The sequence below is a fragment of the Hyperolius riggenbachi genome, chromosome 5, assembly GCF_040937935.1.
Source record: "Hyperolius riggenbachi isolate aHypRig1 chromosome 5, aHypRig1.pri, whole genome shotgun sequence".
NCBI lineage: Eukaryota > Metazoa > Chordata > Amphibia > Anura > Hyperoliidae > Hyperolius > Hyperolius riggenbachi.
In genome coordinates, this window is record NC_090650.1 from 289,580,493 (window position 1) to 289,597,883 (window position 17,391).

At 43.1% G+C, this 17,391-nt stretch overlaps 1 protein-coding gene across 8 annotated transcripts in view; it reads right to left on the reverse strand.

The window, feature by feature from the left end:
• ZNF236 (zinc finger protein 236) overlaps positions 1–17,391 on the reverse strand; it is a 255,861-nt gene that overhangs the window by 48,840 nt on the left and 189,630 nt on the right. For 7 of the 8 annotated variants that reach the window (XM_068237059.1, XM_068237055.1, XM_068237062.1 and 4 more), the window contains 5 exons: positions 6,553–6,963; positions 4,382–4,527; positions 4,045–4,288; positions 1,773–1,949; positions 232–390 (listed from right to left, as the gene is read on the reverse strand). In XM_068237059.1, the coding sequence (XP_068093160.1) occupies positions 232–390; positions 1,773–1,949; positions 4,045–4,288; positions 4,382–4,527; positions 6,553–6,963 (1,137 nt within the window). The remainder of the gene's footprint in view (positions 1–231; positions 391–1,772; positions 1,950–4,044; positions 4,289–4,381; positions 4,528–6,552; positions 6,964–17,391) is intronic. The other variant, XM_068237058.1, reaches the window with a different exon arrangement.

Sequence of the window (17,391 nt, forward strand, 5' to 3'; positions counted from 1 at the left end):
GTGCAATCCTGATCTTCCTCCAATGGACCACACAATCTGCTTGATCGGAGCCCAGTGAGTCCCTGTTATTAAGGGAGTCGACAAGTAACTTGTCTCTAGGATCTCTTCCCCTCCACCATGAGGTTGTGTTCCCGGTCTCTGCTATGGTGTGGAGGATGACCAATGTAACTGTAGGGAGCCATGCCCACATCTGAACATGGAGGTGCAGATGAGAATAGGATGTTACTGTACCTGAAGCAGTGGTCAGAGTTGTGGCCTGTGATAATATGTGATCATTACTTAAAGCTAATGAGGCTTCTGAAGTCTGGTTAGAAACTGTCGGCGTATTTAATCTCAAGCTGCCATTTAGTTCAGTTGCTCCTGAGGGGCCCAGTTGCATGATATCTTGACCTAAATCAACAGAAACAAAGATTTGGGTCTGTAGAAGTTCCACTCATAATTGGAGTGTGAGGAAAGCGAACACTCAATAAGTAGGAATTACTGTTCTATTGCAAGACAGGGAGGAACACCATTTAACAGCTAATAGTCACTAGCATACATGCAGAATCTTCACAGCAAGAATGGAATGGGACCTCACAGCATGAATATATTCTACTAGTACTCATGAGGCGGGGTGAAACATTTGCCTCAGGCGGCAAACTTCTAAGGGGGGGGGGGGGGGGGGGCGCGGCTGCCGAGCCGGAGGGGTAGCGGGCAGGTCGGGGGTATTGGGCCTAGCGGTGGGGAGGGGGGTCGGACCCCCCCCCCCCTCCCTCGCCTGGGTCCCCCGATCTGCGCTCCCCTCCAGCCTGTAATTAGGAAGCTGCTGCCAGATCGTAAGAGGCACGGGCGGGGAGGACTCACCTTTTCCGCGTTCCAGCGAGCGCTCCACTGACGTCACTTCCTGCATCGCCGCCCACTGTATTGTAAGTCCGACCCCCCCTCCCCACCGCTAGGCCCAATACCCCCGACCTGCCTGCTACCCTTCCGGCTCGGCGGCCGGCCCCCCCGCACTCGCGGGCGAGGGGGGGGCTGTCCGGCGGCAGCAGCAGCTCTCTCCTAAATTTGCCTCAGGCGGCAAAAAGTCTAGGGCCGGCCCTGCTAGTACTTCTTTAATATACAGAACAATATGCCTCACATGCTGAACAACCAAGCTGTCCACAAACTATAGAAATCATATTAATTCAACCAATGTTGCACCACTATCCATTAAGAAAAGCAACAATGTCTCTAATACAAACTTCTGATTTAAAAGCACGTGTGAATTACTGGTCTAGGTATGACTACAGATAAAATGCATCACTTCTAAGTCGAAATGTCAACATGAATCACCATAAAACACAAATACCACCTACAGATCATTAAAACACCCATTGTGGAGCTCTGCTTGCATGTACCTGTGCCACCCCCAACCCTGCCTGTAAAGATTGAATACCTATCCTGCCTCTAGCTTCCTCTTACCAAACTCAGGACTTAAACTTGCTCACCACATCCTTCCTGGAACTACAAGTGGCTACCATAAGGTTAGGACCTCTAAGCAATTTGATCCTATGGAAAAATTGATGAAGAATCTCCTGACGTTATAACAAATTCCTATGTGCTCATCAGCAGTCATAAGTACTTGTACAATGGGGTTACTTTATGCAAATTTACTCTTTAATCACATAAACTTTTGAATTATCATTGTCATATGCAGAAAACTAAAATTACTTAATGGCACAGATGGGAAGAAAAATGTTAACATTTGGGCTAGTAGTAGACTTCAATAAGCACGAAGTAGAAAGTTAACTAACCAGATATAGTGAGCGTGATCTCCTGAGGGGATACATTGGATGCAGAAGTGTTGCCAGCAGCATGGGCCAAAACCTGGCTTAAACTAGAGTTATTAATGGTGAGTGTGATCTCATGTGGCCCACTTGAAGAGGATACCAAACCCTGAGAAGTCATAACCTGGGAAAGTTCATGCCCAGCTGAAAAGAGAAGAAAATGTTTAGAAGGAAAAGCTTAATCACATAAAAATACATCACGTTTTATCAGTATCATAAATTGGAAGTCAACTATGGTAATGTCAATATCACATCAGCATGTAGAAACATTGTCAATATCAACGTGCCAAATAAATGACTCTGTGGGGGAGCACATAGATTTTCTGGACAATTATACTCTTTGATTAATTTTTCAAGGCTTCTTGACTGCAAACAATAAAAAAAGTAATTTTATAATGTATCATGCTACAGTGCAACATAGCGAGCCCGAATATTAAAACAGAGACGCACAGCTGGGTTTTATGAGGAATAGTTCTATTCTAAATATTAAACAAGAAAGGAAATGCTTACTAGAATTGATAATGTTTAGGAAATTGAAAGTATAGCACAGTGAGACACAAAGCTCAGGGGGTTCATATGTAACAGCAGTTTCCTTTATTTCTAAGGCAAAGGAAGAAAGTGGGGGTTCAAAGTAAAAAGCTTAAAGCAAACCTGAAGCAAAAATAAACTTATGAGATAATACATGGTATGTGTAGTACAGCTAAGAAATAGAACATTAGTAGCAAAGAAAAGAGTCTCATATTGTTTCCAGTACAGGAAGAGTTAAAAAAAACTTCAGTTCTCTATGCAAAAAAGCTTTTCCGAGTTCTTTGATCCACTGGGTCAAATAAAACCCTGTTTTCTGAAGCGCTTAAACAGCCAAGAAACAGTGAGAGACAACTTGAGATAAGGTTTTATGGCAGGAAAGTTTAAAGGGTCATCATTTCTGCTCTGTTTTATAACTTAAAAGACAGAGAAGCTATAACACTAAAAATAATAATATGAGACTATTTTCTATTTGTTATCCATACTACACATACAATTCATCATATGTTTGACTATGAGTCCCAAAAGGTTTTTACACATACATACTGATAAACACTTTTGAAAGCTTAATGCAGATTTATAGGCATATATAAAAAAAAAAGACAGAATGGGGAAGAGGCCACACCCACACCCCATGTGTGGGCCAGGGGAATGTCTAACGAGCTCCCATGCACATCAGCACTGGGCATGGTACTTTTAGAAGGTGGAATGATTGGGCACCTTTCTAAAACTGACAGCTGTACAGTGTTTATGAAAAAGCAGGAATGTGGCTGTATACTCGTTAACTCTCTTTGCTCTAAAGCCCCATTCACACTGGGGATCGCAAAACGCCAGCAAAATTGCTAGCGTTTTGCGAGGGGGATTTTTTTTTCCTTTTGGCGTATTTTTACTGGACAATTTCACTGGACAATTTGAGCGATTGCGATTTGCTTTTTTAACACTTCAATCGCGATCGTTCTAAAATCACAAAAAAAAGCACTGCATGCACCGTGTTTTGATTTTCTGCAAGTTGACATCAATCATTGCAGTGAGAGGTATTAATTATTTTTTTAAATTAACGTATAAAATTTAATGTGAGTGTATACAGTATTTTTATTTTTTGCATGTATTTTTTTTTTTTTGGACCACTAGAAAACCTCAAACTCAGCACTGTCTCTGAACACGACAGTGCCGTTACAGCAAAGTTCATTGGCTTCTGTTGAAGCCACGATCTTTGCCTTACGGGCACTCTCATTGGTTCAGGGAAGGATACTTCCCTTTCACTAATCACGGCACTGCAGGACCCCGATGGTCGGAGCGGTGGGGGAGCTCGTAATCGCGAACGGTGCGGCTGCAGGAGAGGACGTTTTAAAGCATCTGTTGGTCCGTTAACTGGGACCAACAGGATGTTTTAAAACAATGCGTGGTCCTGTAGTGGTTAAACATAGCCAGCCAAGGGAAGTTTACAGGTCGCTGAACTGAGATGAATATTGCGTGCAGGCTATATCGTCTTGTTTGCCTGGAACGTTTAGGATACATATCTACGCTGATATTTTATTACTGCACAAATTTATTGCTGCAGATGTATCTTTGTATGTAACAAAGATGTTTGGATGTTACTGTCGAAGATTGCTATTTTTGTATATGTTCTAATTATTGCTATCCTTTTTGTTGATGAAAATATAAATTAAGATTCTAAAAAAAATATATTGTAAAACACAAAAAACAAACGTACCTGCCGTGCTGGAGGTTAGCACAGATTCCTGCTCAGAGATAGGTGCAATGGTCAGGTTTGAGGAGGATGTTGTCGCTGGCTGGAGAGACAAGCTTGCTATAGGCTGAAGTACAACATTGGCTGGCACACTATTATCACTTGTCTGTAGTGTGCTGGTAGACTGTACTGCTCCAGGTTCTCCAGTGAGAGCTTGAGGTATAATACTGCCATGCTGTAGAGTTTGCTGTAAAAGGCTGGGATCAATCTAGCAGCACAAAACAAGAAAAAATACATAAGAAATGTTTATTTGGGAATAGAGAAAATGTTGCAATATCTCTATGTGCTTAGGAATCGCTACCTGTAAAGTTATATTGTTGATGGCTGTGGCATCGATTCCAGAGATTTGTACATTCTGTCCAACAAGATTGGCAGCCAGCTGTAGCTGAATTCCCTCTAGAGTGGTGAGGCTACAGTCTGATAGTGACACTGTTAAATCCCCACCAGCTGTGAGAATATAACAAAGACACAAAACACATGAACATATTGCATGGCATATATGTCTTGTTACCTTCTTAATACATTTTGTTTAAATTAAAAGGGCATTACTAGTTTGGTAAACTATTTTAAACAAGTCACCTGAATATGAGGGACTGGGCATCCTGAACTGATCTACCAATGATTTCAAACTGCACTAGTGATTATATCATTTTGCTACAAGGGAATCCGTCTGAACTTTGCTGAAATTAGTATCTGTTAATGTATATCGCTTTGAGGTAATGATGAGGCATATGCCCAGAACCTCTAACGCATTGAAAAAATTGCACCAGCAATCACTTTCATTCCCATATGGTAAACCCCAAGAATACTGCTGAAACTCCCGGGATTATTTCTATATTGAATGTATACCACCTTGGACACACTGCAAACTTTAGCATTGTAATATTTTTATTTTTCTATGTATTATACGTGAATTGTTTGGGTGAGGAGGTTTGATTTTTGATTTTATTTGTTTATTTTGTTACATGTAATTTATTATCTTATGTGCATGCATAATTACTTTAAAGGGATACTGTAGGGGGGTCGGGGGAAAATGAGTTGAACTTACCCGGGGCTTCTAATGGTCCCCCGCAGACATCCTGTGCCCGCGCACCCACTCACTGATGCTCTGGCCCTGCCTCCGGTTCACTTCTGGAATTTCAGACTTTAAAGTCTGAAAACCACTGCGCCTGCGTTGCCGTGTCCTCGCTCCCACCTGATGTCACCAGGAGCGTACTGCGCAGGCATAGACCATACTGGGCTTGTGCTATACACTCCTAGTGACATTAGTGGGAGCAAGGACACGGCAACGCAGACGCAGTGGATTTCAGACTTTAAAGTCAGAAATTCCAGAAGTGAACCAGAGACGGGGCCGGAGCATCAGTGAGTGGCTGCACGGGCACAGGGTGTCTGCGGGGGACCATTAGAAGCCCCGGGTAAGTTCAACTCATTTTCCCCCGACCCCCCTACAGTATCCCTTTAACACTATTGTTACCTAAATAACAACTCTGCCTGCAATAAAAATGAACCTTTGATCTTCATTAAGTGTACATAGCGCATATTGGGGTAATTCTGTATTACGGATCTACTAATGAACAAGTGCTTGATCATGACTAGCACTTCACAATACAATCTTATTCAGGTGATACAATCTTATTCAGGTGGTGTCTTTATATTAGTTTACCTACCCATGAACTGACAGAAAGTGCTTCTTGTCCTTCACAATAAGCGCTAAGACCCAGCAACAAAATAATTTCTAAGGCACTGCTGTGCCCAAATTACACTATACCACTCTTGTTGAAAGCCAATAATTGGTTCCTACTTCATATCCAGAGCAGAAAGAACAGAGGAGAGCTTACACATATCATATGACCAAGAACATTCAGGCTTTAAAAAATGGAAGCATCCTTTTTTTTGTTATCAAAATGTGGTACTTCTAGTGGGTCTTTCCTCTTGTAGGACCACTCTATCCTGAAGGTGATTTTTAATCAAATTATGACATCGTACATAATAAAAGCACAGGAATCTGCGTCAATGGGATGCATTCGTGTCAGGCCATGAGTAGGCTGGCGCGGAGCCACATCTATTGCCACACATGCGGGCAGCTGTGGGCACACGGACATGGGAGCCGGCAGTCAATCTAACGCTCATTTTTGAAATGGGCCTAATCGACTACCGGTAGTTAAAAATAAATTGAAATCCTGCTAGTATATAATGACCTGAAATACATACTTCTATTATTTTGCTACAATATCTGCACAACAGAAACCAGATAATGTTTGTGCATAATCTAATTAGAAAGGAGGCTGCAGGTAACATAGGAATCTTCAGAGCTGAGCCAGCATACCGCAAAAGCATCATCCTGTGCAAAGTAGGAGTGTGTGAATCAGAAAAGTAATTTACTAGAAAATATTTTGGTAGGTAAAACATTTTAGAAATCGAATGATATGCCCTTACTAACAGCTGTTAATATTTTTAAAGCATAAACCTTACCTGAAACAGATGCGGGGAGAATGGCTTGACCAACAAGTCCTTGCTGAAGCAAACTTTGATCAAACTGGCTGGAAAGAACTGAGCCGTTTGTGATGAAAACTCCTGGATCTGTCCCAGACGAGTTCAGGAGGTTTATTGGTTGAAGTGACTCCACTGTGCTGGAGGTATTAGTGGATGCTGGTACTACAGTCTGAGAATGGGGCCTGCGCACAACTGGCTTTCTGACTTTTTTTGCATCTGATTTATAGTGGCATTGTATGTGTGTTTTCCTACGACCAGAGGTTCGGAAGCGCATGTCACAGTGAGGGCACTTAAAAGGCCTTGCTCCGGTATGAAGACGCATGTGTACCTTAAGACTGCCTTTAGTAGAAAAGGAATTGGCACAGACATGGCAGTTGAAAAGTTTCTGGCCTGTAAAGACATGAACAGAAATTAACCTGAACATACACACATAATAGGGCAAGCACCATCAACCACATAAATGATTATCAGATGTAATGGTATATGAGTGTGCAGAAAGGAACTGTAGAAACTATTTTGTTGAATAAAGATTGATCATGTTGATACGCATTTTTGAGTGGTGCGGTTTTCTTAGGGAACTTCCGTCTCTTGTTTGCTCATGAACAGAAATTAGTCTAATAACAGGATCAACGTTAACCACTTCACCACTAAGGGGTTTTTCCCCCTTATGGACCTCAGCAATTTTCACCTTACAGCACTCCTCACTTTCTCATTCACCAATGACTTTATCACTACTTATCGCACCTAAATTATCTACACGTTTTTTTTTCACCAACAAATAGGCTTTCTTTGTGTGGTACATTTGGCAAACAATGATTTTATTTTATATGCATTTTAACGGGAAGAAGAAGGAAAAAAAAAAGAAAAAATATTATTATAATAATTATTTATTAGTATTATAATTATGTCTCAGTTTTCAGCCCTTATAGTTTAAAATAAACCATTTGACACATTTTATTTGTCATTTCCCCTATTATATTTTTCCATTAGATGGCGCCTTAACGAAAGTAAAAGTTGTGTTTTTTATTTTTTCAATGAATAATATCTTCTGTTCGTTACAGCAGAGATTATTCATCAAACTGACACTTAGATTGGCTTTGGGAACATATGTCCTATTCACCAATCTGCCCTGTAAGTGCTGCAGACGGGAGCGCGTGGGGCACGCATCTGTGGCAGAAGACGAATATATACGCCCCTGGGATGCTAAGTGAAGTCCTGCAGGGCATTGATATACTGCTGCAGGAACGACAACTGGTTAAAAAAAGAAAGTTTTCACAAGATAAGGATAGAGCATCAGGGCCTAATGGCCCCATTCAGGTAAATTAACCCTTACTGCTGCGGCCCTCTACTCGGACGTGAGTGGTTACAGTTTCACTTCTTGAGAAACTCTGCTCGCTTATCCCTTGTCTTTATAGAGGAACTCCAGTGAAAATAATGTAATAAAAAAAGTGCTTCATTTTTACAATAATTATGTATAAATGATTTAGTCAGTGTTTGCCCGTTGTAAAATCTTTCCTCTCCCTGATTTACATTCTGACATTTACCACATGGTGACATTTTTACTGCTGCCAGGTGATGTCCGTGGAAGGAGATGATGCTTGTTTTTTTGGCAGTTGGACCCAGCTGTAAACAGCTGTCATTTCTCCCAATGCAATAAGGTTCACAGGCAGGAAACTGTCAGGACCATGGTCCTGACATCCCACTGTGGGAGGGGTTTGACCACAATATCAGTATCAGCCATACAGAGCCCCCTGATGATCCGTTTGTGAAAAGGAAAATATTTCTCATGGGAAAGGGGGTATCAGCTACTGATTGGGATGAAGTTCAATTCTTGATCACGGTTTTTCTTTAGGACACCCGAAGTCAAAATAAACTAATGAAATAAACAATTGTATCTATTCTCCTTCTCCTAAAAATGACTTTTTAAGATATTCCACAATTTTATTTTATATTTAACCACTTGACGACCAGGGGATTTTCCCCTTATCTGTGCTGTGTGGGCTCTGCAGCCCACAGCACAGATCGTGTTTCAGCCAGGGCGATCAGACTTCCCCCCTTTTTTCCCCACTAGGGGGATGTCCTGCTGGGGGGGGGGATCTGATCGCCACTGGCTGTTTGGGTTTTGTGGGAGGGCTCCTCAAAGCCCCCCTCCGCAGCACTATTCTGCCCTCTCCGCCCTTCCCTCCCTCCCTTCCTTGCTGTGGGCGGGACAGGATGGTGATCCGTCTTGCGCCGCCTCTAATAGGCTTTAGCCCATCAGATGCCGACGATCCCCGGCCAATCAGAGGCCGGGGATCTCCGATCTCATTTACGGCACTGCTGCGCAGCAGTGGCGTATTGATGTAAACAGCGGGGATTTCTTCCCTGCGTGTTTACAATTAGCCTGCGAGCTGCGATCGGAGGCTCGCAGGCTGTTCACAGAGACACCCTCCGTGAACCAACATGGAACGGCCGTTCAAGCGGCATGGAAACACCACTTCGACCTGCCGACGCCTATCGGCGTTAGGCGGTCGTTAAGTGGTTAAATCTGCTTTTTAAGTTTTTACTGTTTTTTTGTTTTTGCTCAAACACATTAATTGAAGTATGCCAGAGCTAACTATTGAACCTTTTTATCTCTTTACTGCTCTCAGGCACCATTTTCTGCTAGGAAAGTGTTTTATAGTTGTAATTTCTTATCAGTGAGGGTCACACTGTAGTCTGATCCAGTCCAGACTCAGACAGGAACTGCCACTTAGATACCTGATGTTTAACTCTTTCAGGCAGAGAAAGAAAAAAAGAAACACAGCCTAGTTATTTGTGTGCTATGTACATACACATGTCTATCTCATGTCACAATGTCACCTCGGTTGTCCTTTAATGCAGGAATTCATGACCCCTGAAAAGCTGTCATGAATCATTTAGTAATACTAAATAAGAACATTTATGAGCAAAAAAGCAAAACCTTTTCTATGACAGGTCTCATTTAGGTGTTTGCCTAAAGGATGGTTTAGTAGATGGCACCAATACTTCTGTATGTAGCAGTTTGGCTGTGGGATGTGTAGATAGCTTTCTAAATAGCTTTTTTAAAATGATAGCTTTCTCGATACAACACAAAAACTGCACTTTAAATATTGCAGGACTTTTTGATATATGTTTCTTCAATGCAATAGTAGGAACGGTACTTAGAAATAAGAAATCACTTTCCTAAAGTCAAATATTATGCTCAGTTGAAGAGAAAACTATTGCTGGTGTCTGCTGAAATAGATCTGTATACTCCCTACATAGTTCTGGCATTATACTGACATTAACTGTCCCATTACTCTTTTACAGTCATTAACTGTCTCATAAAAATCACACATTAAGGTAAGCGCATTCAGCCTTGAACCTTTTAAATGGCTAAAGCACAGATTTTAGAGAGAGGGGTTATAAAACTGATGTTTTGCCCAGTAACCTAGAAATGACTACAGCTATTCACTTGTAAAAGTAGGCTATGAAACGAGATTTAAATGACCTATAAATCATAACAGTAAAATAGATCAGCGAGAAAGTCATCTTAACTTAACTTTATTTCATCTAGAGCAGTGTTTCTCAACATTTTATTGGTATGTACCCCTTTTAAAACCATATACTCACGAAGTACCCCCTAGCATAGTAAACATTATCACAAGTACCCCTTGACAAATATATATTTAATCGTAGTACATTATAATTGGTTTTAAACCATTTCCAAGCTTTTACTATTGCTTATAATTAGCTAAAATACTAACTTGGCTTTGTTTAAATAAGATTTATCCTTTTCTAAAACTCTAAATTTGTTATTCTTGGTTAAATATATCAAGCCCGAGTACCCCCTGGAACCCTTAGAAGTACCCCCTGGGGTACGCGTACCACACGTTGAGAAACTATGATCTAGAGAACTGCACCCCCCTCTTTAATTTTAAATGAAAATTGAGTGATTGCCATTTTGTGTGGTTTTTGCTTGTGCTAGTCAAACCATGACATTAAAATAAATATTGCGTTTAATGAAAGACACACCTATAGGGTCTTCAGTTGTCAGTTTCTGTCCCCCTTTGCTTATATTAATGTAAGCCACAATTTGTTTTATTTAAACACAAAGGACCTAAACGGAAACATTTTTACAGCAAGTTAGAAAACTGAGAGGAAAATAAGTAAAATTGGAATGGCTACTTATGGAAAATTACCAGGCTTCATTTGTCATATGAAAGAACATGAAAAAAATGGCTGCTGTAAAAAGCTCCACTTCCACTCTTCTTTTACTTGTAGTTTGAAGAAAAATCCCTACCAATGACAGCCAGCGCAGTAAGTGCAAAATTAAAGGGATGGAAAGTAGTAAGGACATCTGTCAAGTTCAACACTCATTTAGGGATGGTTTCCATTGAACATCATTAGATGCAATTTCAGAAGAACTCTTGGTATAATTTACATTGTGTTAACCATTCCCACCAATGCATTATTATCCCGAAATTGCAAACAAATTGCATGTGGTGCACTTTTGTCAAAGTAAATGGTAGTTATTACACTTCATTTGGGCTTTAATCCTAAACAAAAGCACATTTATTACATTATGACCTTTCCAGAGACTTTTGAAAAAAAACTTGCAAAAGATCTAACCCAACATAAACCTGGTACGCATCATCAATCTTGAATGGGCAATGTTTCACCAATATTTCCAACTCCGTGTAGTATGAGGGTCAAAAGATTTTGAATACTTGGAGCAGATGGTATTCTGCATCTTGGGCGATTTTAACAAAGCCAACCTCCGCCAAGAGCTCCCACGCTTCCACCAACACATCACCTGCCCCACTAGGAACGCCAACACTATAGACCACTGCTACACGGTCATGAGGGACGCATACAAGGCCGTCCCATGGGCAGCACTAGGCTCATCTGATCACTGCCATATCCACCTAATACCCACCTACAGGAGGCGCCTGGAAACTGCAAAACTGGTCCTAAAATCCAGCAAAGTATGGTCAGATGATGCTAAACTACAACTCCAAGCTTGCTTTGACTGTACAGACTGGAAGGCCCTGGAAGTGCCTGATTTAGACGAGTGGGCGGACAACATATCCTCGTACATCAGCTTCTGCAAGGACCACTGTATACCAACGAAGACTCGCAAGCACTTCTCGAACGACAAACCGTGGTTTTCTAACAAATTATGGCACCTTCGGAGGAGCAAGGAAATGGCGTACAAGTCGGGCAACCGGGACGACTATAGGAGGGCAAAAAACATCCTAAACAGAGAACTGAGAGCCGCGAAAAAGAACTATGCAGCAAAACTAGAACAGGACCTCTCCTTGAGAGACTCACGAGCTGTCTGGAAGGGGCTTAAAGAGAAACTCCAACCAAGAATTGAACTTTATCCCAATCAGTAGCTGATACCCCCTTTTACATGATAAATAGAATGATTTTCACAAACAGACCATCAGGGGGCGCTGTGTGACTGATTTTGTGCTGAAACCACTCCCACTAGAGGCTCTGAATACCGCGGTACTCCTGGCAAACTGCCACAATGTAACAATGTTCACAGACAGGAAATGGCTGTTTAGAGCTGTCTAACAGCCAGAACAGCTAGAAACAGCTACATAACATGCCCACAGTAACAATGTCACCATGTAATACATGTCAGAATGTGAATCTGGGAGAGGAAAGATTTTACAATGAGCAAACACTGACTAAATCATTTATACATAATTATGGTAAAAAATGAAGCACTTTTTTTATTACATTATTTTCACTGGAGTTCCTCTTTAAAGCCGCTACGAACTATAAGCCCCCCCATCAACACACAACTCCCAGCACCGAGCTTTCTGAGAGCCTCAGTGAATTCTATTGCAGATTTGAGAACCAGGCGGCACCCACTGGGCCTCCTACCACCTCCTCCGAATTAGACGTCCTGCTCCCAAACCTACCTCCCCTGGCTGTGAATGAGGTCGACATCCTCAAGCACCTGTCAAAAATGAATGCGAGGAAAGCCTCAGGCCCAGATAGAGTGTCACCAGCCTGTGTGAAAACTTGTGCACGGCAGCTAGCCCCTATTCTCTCCTCCATCTTCAACAAATCCATCCAGAAAGGCAAAGTTCCAGCGTGCTTCAAGAGGTCCACCATCATCCCTGTCCCCAAAAAGCAGGGTGTCTCTGACTTCAACAACTTCAGGCCGGTGGCTCTCACATCCGTCATCATGAAAACCTTTGAAAGCATAGTTCTGCCCTTCCTAAAACGTTCCACTGAGGCACAGCTGGACCCATTCCAGTTTGCATACAGAGCGAACAGGTCCACCGATGACGCCATAAACATATGCCTGGAGCTCGTTAACGAACACCTTGACAAACCAAACTCCTACGCCAGGATCCTCCTACTCGACTTTAGCTCGGCGTTTAATACCATCAGCCCCCAAATACTCCAAGAGAACTTGGTTGGCCTCGGTGTCCACCCCACCCTACGCCATTGGATCACAGACTTCTTGAGCAACAGATCCCAGGCCGTCAAGCTGGACACTATCATCTCGCAGCCACGGACCACCAATACAGGTGCCCCTCAAGGATGTGTTCTGTCCCCATTCTTATTCTCCCTATACACCAACAATTGCAGGTCCACGGGGAACTCTGTCAAAGTCATCAACTTTGCTAATGATACAACAATAGTGGGCCTCATCTCCGGAAATGACGAGCAAGAATACCGCAAGCAGGTTGACAGAATCTGCCTCTGGTGCAGGGAAAATGGCCTAGTCCTCAATACTGCAAAAACAGTAGAGATGATTGTGGACTTTAGAAAACGTGCTGCCACCCCTCCTCCAATCTACATCGATGGTACGGAAGTGGAAAGGGTTCCCTGCACACGCCTTCTAGGCACTACAATCTCCAAGGACCTAACTTGGAAAGCCAACACGTCCTCCACTCAGAGGAAAGCCCAGCAGAGGCTATTCTTCCTACGCCAACTGAAGAAGTTCGGGATGGCCCGGGAGCTTCTGACGAACTTCTACATAGCCAAAATTGAATCTGTCCTCTGCTCCTCCATCCTTGTCTGGTACGCTGGCGCCTCCGCCAGCGACAGGCACAAACTACAGAGGGTCATAAGAGCAGCTGAAAAAAATCATCGGGAAATCACTCCCCTCACTAGACCAACTCTACAACTCCAGACTTTGCTCCAGAGCTCTGAGGATCGTCAATGACCCATCTCACCCAGGCTTCCGCTTCTTCCAGCGGCTCCCCCTGGGCCGGAGATTCCGGTCCATCTACACCAAGACTGAAAGACACAGGAATAGCTTCTTTCCCTCAGCTGTAAACTCTTTGAACTCTATGAACTTCTTACCTGACCTATTCAAGTAGCATTCGGTAGCACATGACTGCACTGCCGCACATCTTACACCTTACATACTTGAGCTCTAACTTGTGTTAACATGTATGGTTAATCGCTGTATCTGTATTGTTTACTGTATTGTTTTTTGTACTGTACTATATAGTATGTTTTATTCCACACATAGCCCTGTACATGCCAAAACCAATTCCGGGTTCGATCTAGTCGTGCTTGGCGAAATAAATGATTCTGATTCTGAGGTAAACTCTCATACTACATGAAGGTGGTACAATAGGTCAATGGTTGGCCAATCAACATTAAAGGTGTACACCAGGTTTTTAAGCCTGGTACACTTTTTCAATTATGATTGGCTAATCAGTGACTAATTTTACCATTTCCATGTAGTATGAGGATCAACAGATCTATAAGCACAGATTGTGTAGGTAAACCCTCATACCCCATGGAGGTGGTAAACTCTCATACCACATGGAGGTGGTAAACTCTCATACCACATGGAGGTGGTAAACCCTCATACTACATGGAGGTGGTAAACCCTCATGCTACATGGAGGTGGTAAGCCCTCATGCTACATGGAGGTGGTAAGCCCTCATGCTACATGGAGGTGGTAAACCCTCATACTACATGGAGGTGGTAAACCCTCATACTACATGGAGGTGGTAAACCCTCATACTACATGGAGGTGGTAAACCCTCATACCACATGGAGGTGGTAAACCCTCATACTACATGGAGGTGGTAAACCCTCATGCCACATGGAGGTTGTAAGCCCTCATGCTACATGGAGGTGGTAAGCCCTCATACCCCATGGATGTGGTAAACCCTCTCATACTACATGGAGGTGGTAAACCCTCTCATACTACATGGAGGTGGTAAACCCTCATGCTACATGGAGGTGGTAAACCCTCATACCCCATGGAGGTGGTAAACCCTCATACTACATGGAGGTGGTAAACCCTCATACTACATGGAGGTGGTAAACCCTCATACTACACGGAGGTGGTAAACCCTCATACCCCATGGATGTGGTAAACCCTCATACCCCATGGAGGTGGTAAACTCTCCTACTACATGGAGGTGGCAAACCCTCATACTACATGGAGGTGGTAAACCCTCATGCTACATGGAGGTGGTCATTCAGTGATTGGCCAACAACATTTAAAAGTGTGTAGCAGGCTTTCGGCTGTGTACACTCATCCAGTTTTGCTCGGCCTATTTTACCACTTCCATGTAGTATGAGAGCTTACCTACACAATCTGTTCATAGTATCCACAATCTATTGGCCCTCATACTACATTAGAGTGATAAAATTGGTCACTCATTGGCCAATCAAAATGGATGGGATGTGTGTATACACCTTAAAGCCTGGTACAAACTTTCAATGATGATTGGCCAATCATTGACCAACTTTACCACCTTCATGTAGTATGAGGGTCAACAGATATTGAACACTATTAGCAGATTATATAGGTAAAATCTTATACTACATAGAGATGGTAAAATTGGTCAGTGAGTGGCCAATCATAATTGAAAGTGTGTACCAGGCTTTACACCTATTGGTTTTTCTGTACCTATTTTTCTGCATGCCATGCATAATTGTATGCGAAAAAATGCACATCTTTTTCCACAGCAGAACAATGTAATTAGCCAGAAAAACATGCATGGTGTCCCAAAACAACAAACAAAAACAAAATAAAACAAAAACAGCAAGCTGTCAGTTTTCAAGAAGGAAAAAGAAAAGTGTAAACATTGAACAAAACTGTGAATAACCATGACCCTAAAGGCAAAGAAAAACCCCAGTGATTATTATCAGAAGCCCATAGGATAACATAGCTGCATGGGTAAATGAATGTTCACATTACGTAAAAATGTATGCAATCGTGACGCCTGCCTTAATATTCACACAGAAATGAAAGTTTAGGATAGGCTTCATATTGGAGAGCCTTACCTATTTTGAAATATTAAAACAGAGTTCTACTAAGTCCATCTGGGACCCAGGTACAAATGAAATCCAGTTGGAACCCATCTATATGCTCCTGCACTGTGCTCACTGTCTGACTTCAGCATTAGCCAGTGGTGACACAGGAGGAGGGAATGCTGAATTATGGCTACCTGTTGCCAATCAACAGAACCTGCTTTCAACAAATAGTAGTACTCTTATTCCAGTATTGCTGCCAGCAAGCTGTATAGCTTGGCCACCACTTCCACTATTGGCGAGCACAGGACAGGTATGCATTAACCTCTTGAGGACTGCAGGGCTAAACCCCCCTAGTGACCAGGCCATTTTAGTAAAATTGGCCACTGCAGCTTTAAGGCCAAGCTGCAGGGCCGCACAACACCGCACAAAAGTGATCCCCCCCCCTTTTCTCCCCACCAACAGAGCTCTCTGTTGGTGGGGTCTGATCGCTCCCCCATGTTTATTTTTTGTATAATAAAGATTATTGTTCGTGTTTTTAAAAAACAACAAAAAAACTTTCTTTAAACCCCTTCCCTCCCTCCCTCCCCACAGCCAGCCAATTACGGCGATCGGCTGTCATAGGCTTCTGCCTATGAGAGCCGATCGCTCTCTTGTCCCCCAGGGGGACAGCCGTGTTACACGGCTGTCCCCAGTGCAGCGCTGCTGCTGATCGCAGCACTGCACAGTGTAAATAGGCGGCGACCAGGCCGTCTAACAGTCTCCCGAGCGGCAACAGCCGCTCGGAGACTGAAGGCGGGGCGGAGCTCCGCCCCCCAAGCAGGAGATGCGGACGCAGCGTGCGCGCAATCTCCTGCAAAACAGAGCCCCAGGACTTTACGCCAATCGGCGTTAGGCGGTCCTGCTGCCGCAAACACGCCCATCAGCATGACGCGGTCAGCAAGAGGTTAGGGTCAGCACTCCCCATATATATCTATCCTACTTTAGGCTGCTTTCACAGTGGGACGTAACAGGTGCACGTTAGAGTAGCCTGTAACGCAGCCCAACTCACAGCAATGAAAAATCAATGGGCTGTTCACAGTGCCCACGTTGCGTTACATTGTAACGCTGCATGTTATATGAAGGTGCAGCATGCTGTGCGTTATACGCGTTTTTCACATGCTCAGTAACGTTTTTTTTTCCCCGTTTTATTAATGTAGGAGAGAAGGAGGGGAGAGTCCGCTGTTGTGTTTAGCCACATGGCTATTTAATATTCACTGCACTGCAGTGTTTACTTCCTGGAGCGGCCGCTTATTGGCTGGTGGGACCACGTGATGCGGAGTGTTCCGATCACATGGTCTCCGCAGACTATAGAACAAAAAAGGCGCACCAAGAGCCGCATAACGCGGCTCAATCTGGCGTCCTCCTTCAACACCATCAGGCGTTGCGTTAGGGGCACGTTATGCGACCTTAACGTCCCCTAAAACGCATCGTCCTGATGTGAAAGAGGCCTAAAAGGACCAAAAACCTTCAAAACATGGCTTGAATCCTTCTACAAACCTCTTCCCTGACACACTTTGCCTTCTATTTTTAACAATCTCCTCACAA